Source organism: Castanea sativa, chromosome 7, assembly GCF_040712315.1.
Source record: "Castanea sativa cultivar Marrone di Chiusa Pesio chromosome 7, ASM4071231v1".
NCBI classification, from domain to species: Eukaryota; Viridiplantae; Streptophyta; class Magnoliopsida; order Fagales; family Fagaceae; genus Castanea; species Castanea sativa.
In genome coordinates, this window is record NC_134019.1 from 10856938 (window position 1) to 10864906 (window position 7969).

At 31.1% G+C, this 7969-nt stretch overlaps 1 protein-coding gene across 1 annotated transcript; it reads right to left on the minus strand.

Annotated features, from left to right (window-relative positions):
* Positions 1-2171: 2171 nt before the first annotated feature.
* Positions 2172-7160, minus strand: LOC142643952 (protein neprosin-like). Its single transcript, XM_075818654.1, has 7 exons — positions 6972-7160; positions 4614-4698; positions 4276-4502; positions 3984-4170; positions 3446-3504; positions 3203-3355; positions 2172-2537 (listed from the first exon to the last, which is right to left on the minus strand). The coding sequence occupies exons 1-7, from the start codon at positions 7158-7160 to the stop codon at positions 2172-2174; spliced, it is 1266 nt and encodes a 421-aa protein (XP_075674769.1).
* Between the last annotated feature and the right edge of the window lie 809 nt (positions 7161-7969).

Consider the following 7969-nt stretch of genomic DNA (forward strand, 5'->3'; position numbering starts at 1 on the left):
TGAAAGATTATCTAAGATTTCTTCATGTTAATCATTTATCATTGTTTAAATATCTTAAAAACAAATGTGGTTGTTCGTATATACCTTAATCAGAATCACTTTGAAAGATTATCTACGATTTCTTTATGTTAATCATTTATCATTGTTTACACTTTACAGTTATCCATCTTTGACTCTATCATCGCCTAGTAACTCTTGGGCAATGGCCATTATCATCATATTTGTTCTTTCACCCTATGCTTGCTCAAGAAACGTTTAGGACAAGAAAAGTGAGGAAAAAGAATGAAATAAAAATAAAGATTATAAAAACAATAGGATAATTAAATATCTATAATTATCTCATATGTTATGTACAGAATTTTTAAATTTCAAGTTTTATATTTTTAAAATTATACAAAAAAAAAAAAAAAAAGAGTTTGTTGTTAAAACTAATTAATATTACATAGATATATAATTTGACTTATATGTTAAAAATGAATAAAATTTGTAGTTCAACCGTAAAACTTTATTTGTGGTATAACATAATGGTAGTAACAAATAGTTATTACATTATGCATACTTAACCTTGATCACTAAATGTGATGCCCCAATTTGATTGATTGTGTGATGTGTGTGGGTGTATGATGAGTCCCACATCGAGTATTTACTGGGTTGAACTAGGCATTATTAACAACTGCAGGGAGCTTCAATTGTGACCAGTCCTTTTGAGGTATAGTGCAGATGTGGCTAGTGCTTTTCCTTGGGTCGTTACATATGGTATCAAAGCCGGCCCAATAATCCTGTGTGGGCTTGGAGACACTACCCCACAAAGTGGGCCCTAACGAGGATGTTAGGGATTTAAGTGGGGGAGATTGTGATGCCCCAATTTGATTGATTGTGTGATGTGTGTGGGTGTGTGATGAGTCCTACATCGGGCATTTACTAGGTAGATCTGGGCTTTATTAACAACTACAAAGAGCCTCAATTGTGACTAGTCTTTTTGAGGTATAGCGCAGATGTGGCTAGCGCTTTTCCTTGGTTCGTTACACTAAATATTCTAAATCACTAAACTAAATACATACATACATACATACATAAATGCATATATATATATATATATATATATATATATATATATATATATATATATATATATATATATATATATGATAATCTAAAACATGTATGCATTTATGGACAGATTGGAATAAATATTGTATTTTTGGCTTTGTTAGTGGCCATTATAGCATAGATGGGTCTAGAGCAATGATTTTGGGTGTTTTAGAAAGATCACTATAGGTCTAGTTTTTGTAGTAGGTGCTCTTATGGATTAATTAAGGAGGTTTCAAATCGGTCCTACCTGCTTTGGGAGGTAACTAAAACTAATAAAAAGTGTATTTAAATTAAAAATGACTCAACTCCTTATAAAAAGTTAATCGACTGCACTATAAAATTCAACATTTAATGAACGACACCTATTAAATCTCAGTTGTTGGATCAAGAATTGTAGGATTCTTTCTGCTCCAAGCTTTCTATGTGGGTTTTTTCCTCATATAATCGTTATGTGGGGCAACAATTGGACAAATAAGCTGCATTAATGGCTTCAACCCAAACTTCTTTGGACATTCTCATGCTCTTTAACATTCTTTGTGTCTTACACAATCTACAATAATGTTGGGATATAAGTAACACCTTCATTCAAATATTTCAATTAACAAAATTTTCTTTAGTAACCCACAAAAATTAAAATGACACCATCAAATTAGAAAATGTCATTCTCACAATGAATCTACTTGTGTTGATACTACGTTTTGGAAGTTGATGGGCCTTTACATAATCACATTCCTAAACATTGATATACCACATATAATGGAAGAGACACACACTCTCAAAGCATACCATGGAAGATAGAATGAATGAAGAAGAGGATGAGAACTCTTGGTTTGAAATGGAGGAAAGCATGAGTGTATATACTACACCATGCAATCCTAACTTTTACTATATTAAATTACATAATTTTGAAATTTTACTACTTCATAGAATAATTCTTCATTTTTATTAATGAATCATAGAGTTTCAGATCACATATGGCTTGTAACTACATTTGGTGTGACATGAAGAGAAGAAGAAAATAAGATCCTCTTCAAATTTTGCCCTCTTTCTCTTTAGATTTGAAACAATAATCTAAATGATCATGGACAATTGGGGTTTCTACCAGGACCACCATAATAAAAGTAGTTTACAAAATTTGTGACATTATAGCAATTGGGCTTCTCAGCTACAATGAAACTTTTTTTGGGGTACCTGAGAATGTTTGAACCATCAACAATTTGGAGATTTTTGAAGTAACTAGCCCTGCTGAACCCTTCTTCAGGGAAATGACCGCTGCCCACTTGTGTGGAGGTGTGCTGCCCATTTTTTTGTTGGTTTATCACCTCTCCTCCCCATTGGATCTGTGAAGCGCTTTCAGATAGGGATACGAATAGGGAGGCAGGCCAATATCCCATTAGATACTTATTCCCAACTTGCATCCACCAGTCTCCCCTCCCTTTGATGTCCTAACATGCCATGCAAATGAGTTTGTAATATTTTGAATAATAAATGAAGGTTAAATATTATTTCACTTGTTTACGTGCATTTTACACATGCATATAGCTAATGGGACAGTATGCACATTTTAAAAAACAGAAAAAAAAAGATATCTATATTTAAAACATAAAAATAAATGTTAAAAAATGAATGTAAAAATTATATGCAAGAAAATAAAAACCTTTCTGTAAAAAATTATAATTATGGTGTCATATATTTCTATTGAAAGAGAAAAAAGAAAAAAAAAATCTTTTTTGTATAAAATAACTAGACACTTAAATTTGCAGTCTTATAAAATAAGTTAGGTAAAAATAAATCGTGTATAGAAAAAATTGAAACTTTAAATTAAAAAAATTGTATATAATAATAAACAGAGAAATAAAAATTTTAAAAATATACTATCACAACTAAAACCAAAAGAATATAATCTAGTAGGACTGGGGCCTTGAGCCATATCTATAACATTTGTTACTATGAATTTTTTGAGAGAAAAAAAAAAAAAAAAACTACATATGATATGATCATAAATATATATATATATATATATATATATATATATATATATATATATATATATTTATGTATCCAAAAAATTAGAAATATTTGATAAAGTAATTAAATTGAAATATTGTACTAACTTCCAGACAAGAAAGTTGAGTTCATATTGGGAACCAGCATAGACAGAAAGAGGGTTGAGGCTTCCACCCAGTGCAATTTCTTTGTTGATTTGAACAAAGCCAGGTGAACACAGCAGATTATAGCAACCCATAATTTGGTTTGCATTTTTCTGCAGGCATGAATAAAAGACTATTTTCAAAAACTAGTAAAAAGAAATGACAATAATGGCGGGGAAGTTAAAAAAAATTAAAACACGTACATTAGTAGCGAAAAAAGTGAAGAGTCTTGTGTTGTAATCTCCATATAGATTATGGTTGACTTGTTTTCCCACACAAGCAATTTGTAAAAATGAAAATGATGAGTAATTCAATGTTTTGCAAGTGCCTAAAAGAGAAAAAAAAAAGTAGTGATGATGTAATTTAATAATAAATATGGATTTACAAATTTCGTTGTAGTCTAAGGTTAACTTCACTCAATATCGTTTTATTAAATGTGAATTTTGACAAATCTAACTTTGGATTACATTTTCTTATTATATTCTTCATCCATGCAAAATTGGCAGAAAATAAAAAATTAATAACTATTTCACCAATCAATTTTTCAAATTGCAACTTTTTAAAGTTTAAAATTATACATAAAAAATAAGTTTATGAATTATATAGTAAATAACATTCGATTGACTTAAAATTTTACATGTGTATTAAAAGTATAAAGAACATACAATTCACCTGTTAGATTTTCAAAATACGTAACCATCTTAATTTTTTTAAAGGCTACAATCAAGTTTGTAGCCAAACTTTGTCCAATAAATATATATACCATCCAGCCAGCTTCAATGGTATTAAGATCTTTAGGAGCAACACCACCTAGGATCAAGAGTTTGGATAAGCTGAACTCGTCTTGTTCCTGGATTTGGGGTTTCCAAGAGTTTATGGTTGCCTTAGTTCCATAATACTTATCTCCTGTCACAACAGTTAATGCATGCTAGAAACTCAAAAAAAAAAAAAAAAAAAAAAATTGTAAATGTCAACTTGAATCCTTAATTAGTAGTAGTAGATATCATTGAGCTTAAACCTACTAATGTTGTACCTCATGGAAACCACCTTTATTGGTGGTATCAGACTGAGGGTGTTTTTCCCTTCCATAACTTGCTACAGAGCTTGCTCTTAATAGATCTTCTTCTTTAGTTCTTTTAATGGGAATACTTCCTTCTGGGCACCTTCCATTCAAGTGCCATAGTTGAGTAATTAGAGACTCGGACTTTGAAGAGACATCATCGAATGAAAGCCCTTCTGGGTGAAAACTTGGTCTCATCTATGACATATATTTGCAAACCCCGCACATAATACCATACATTCAATAGGTATCAAATGATTCAAATTAGTAGTTGGACCAAATGGTCAATTACTTAATTAAACTAGTCAACTGAATTGTATGATTCTTGAAGAAAGGGTGATCAAAAGCTGGCTGGTTTTTGATATGCACGCAGTCAATTATATCTCCATCTGGGCTCTGTATTAGATACATTTATTCTCATCACATAAAATTCAAGATCATAGTAGTAGTACATGAGAGTCATGGAGACACCACAACCGAAAAAAGAGAATGATTCTTCTATGACTTAAGCTAAAAAATACTGTATAGAATACAAGCTTTGCTTACCCCAAAGAAGAGAAAAAAGAAGAGAGGTACAGAGAGAGCTTCAAAGAAGAGAAAAAAGGTGGGAATATATAAAATAATAAAATTTGACTACAAAATTAGTAGTAACCTAAGGCTACAAAATTAGTTGTAGTTAACTTCTTTTAGAAAATTAACGATACTACATATTTTGAAAATCTAATTGTTAGATTGCATGCATGGACGGAGTCATGGTTGGACTTGGAGGGTAATGCCCCCCCCCCCCCCCCCCCCCCCCCCCCAAATTAAAAAAAAAATTATTATATATATGGGTACTAATTTTAGCCATTTTATTTTTAAAAATTACACTTTGCCCCCTTAAAAATATCATTGATTCTTTTAAGAGTATTGTTATAGTCACAAATTTTTCTATAATATTTTTACAAACTGTTAAGGTAGCAAATTTTTATTGTTTCACATTTGGTCTCATCACTTACATTATCAGCAATTTGTAAAAAAGTTCGTAGTTCAAACATTTTTCTCATTTTAAAGACCATTAAGGAATACATATAAGTCTAAAATCTAAAAAAGAAATATACAAGCCAGCCCAAAAAAATCAGTACAACTACAAAAATTACCAATAGTAAAACTAAAAAAAAAAAAAAAAAAAAAAAGCCTAGTCAACCAATTTTACCTAAAACAAACAATTTGACAATTAAAAAAAATTTAAACAACTAGCAGCTAATCGACTAAGTAACAACAAAGTCGGAGGTTGAAGACACTGCACACAACCAACAACAAAGCTGCGCCCCTAACTCTAATTTCTGGCTCCGTTCCTGATTGCATGTTTTTTACACTCTTAATACATATGTCAAATTTTGTTCCAATCAAATGTTATATACTATATGATCCATAAACTTATTTTTTTATGCATAATTTTAGACTACAAAAACATGCAATTTAAGTAGTTGGTTGATTACATAGCTATTGATCTTTGATCTTCTTTGCAAGTATGGAGGATATAAAAAGAAAATGTAATCTAATGGTGGATTTATTAAAATCCGCATCCACTAAAAAGATATATAGTGAAGTTCTAGCCTTAGGTTACAACCAATTTTGTAACTAAATTTTTTCCTATATAAATTACACGCCGTTTGTTTCAATCAAAAATATTTTTAAGTGCTATATAAAATATTTTCATTTTACAGTGTTTGGTTGTGTACATGAAAATGCTTAGAAAATTTTTTTTCAAGTATTTGGGGTAATGTAAAATGATAAAAATTTTCCTTCAATCAGAATAAACCCAAACTCAAAAATTCTCAATGAAAAAACTCAAATTCTCAAATTTCAATCAAAACTCAACCCTGAATAAAACCAGAAATTCTTAACAACCCAAACTCAATTCTCAAATTTCAATTGAAACCCAACCATGAATCAAACCATGGATTTAAATACCCAAACTCAATTCTCAAATTCAATAGTAAAGAACTCAAATTTATCAACCATGAATCACCCACAACAAATCATCAGCGAAGAAAACCCACAGTGCAAAGCCATAAAGAACCCACCCCATGTCTCAACCACTCATTGCAACCCAAAATCCTATCCACTAGCCACCCATCACAACCCAAAAACCTAGCTACCCACCAAAACCCATGCAACAATATATATAAAAAAAAAAAACCAATTTGAGAATCACTAGGTGAATCAAGGACAATGAAGGTGGAGGTGGAGCCCGTGATTGAGGATAATGAACTGAATGATTGGACTGGAAAAAAAAAAAAGGTTTAATTGATAATCGGTGGTTGGAGCAGGTGATGGTGGAGGTCGAGCGGGCAATGAGTGGTGCTAACAAACTTGAGAGTGATGATTGGCTTGGTGACTTTGGTTTGTGAAAAGAGAGAACTTGAGAGTGATAGGGAAGAGGGGCTATTGACTCATGAGAGAGAGAGAGAGAGAGAGGGAGGGAGAGTTGTGTGAAAGAGAAGTGTAAAATGTTCATACTTTATTTAGGAGTAAAACACTTTGCACTTGGGAGGGGTTATTTTACAGTTGACTAGATTTTACACCCAAACAAACATGGTAATATATGTAAAATATTTTACGAAAAATATTTTATTTTAAAACAAACAAAGCGTAAAAAGCATGTTATATGAAATAATGAAAACCTTGATCGATTTAAGAGTAGGCTTGTTGAGGCACTTCAACTGCCGTTGAATATCCAATTTTTGTTTCTGAACAACAGTGGTGTCAATGTTTCCAGTTCCAATTGCTGCCATTGGTATGAGAAAGAACAAGAACAAGGTCATCTTTACTATCCTTGACCACCTCCTCTGGCTAACACAAGACGACGCCATGAGTGACTAATTCTTGAAGCAGATGGCGGGTTTGCGATGTACAATGATGTAATAACTAGCTTTGGTTATCCACTTTGCAATACTTAAAATGTTCAATTGTTCATCTTCTTTGAACTATTACACATTCTATCTATATATCTATCTATTTATAATCATCAAGTAAAAACCTCACGTGGGAGTGCATAAGGTTCTTCTATGTAGTGCTCTCTTTGAGAAGAAAATTTTTCTCTACATCAATTGTTTACCCAAGTGCCACATCAGAGATAATGATGAATTAAAATTCAAAGGATTAGAAATATTTATTTTCTTGGATTCACTATTTATGGATATTCATTAAATGCCACAATAAATATAAGGGCTAATTAAAAGATAAGAATTCTTTATTTTCTTGGATTCAACCAAGTGGCACATTCTTTACAAAGAGAATTGGAATATTCTGAAGTGCCACATTAGAGATAAAAAAAAAATTATATTTTGAATTTTTTTTTTCATTTGGTTTAATATTTCAAGACTTTTCTAATTAAAAAATAAATATTCTTTTTTTTTCATTGGTTAAATATTTTAAGATTTTTCATTTCTCAAACATACACACAAAATGAATATTTATTTATTATATGAGTTAATCGAGTTGTGGTAAATGGGATCCCACATGGATTTCACTTTGGTAAAGACTCTAGTGAGATCTAGGCATTTTAGGTACGTAGGATCTTAGGACTTGGATCGGGATATTGATAACCATGCATATGACCTATAAATGTCATACATGTCCCTTGGCTACCCAATAATTAAAGGGGAAAAAAAAAAATCTT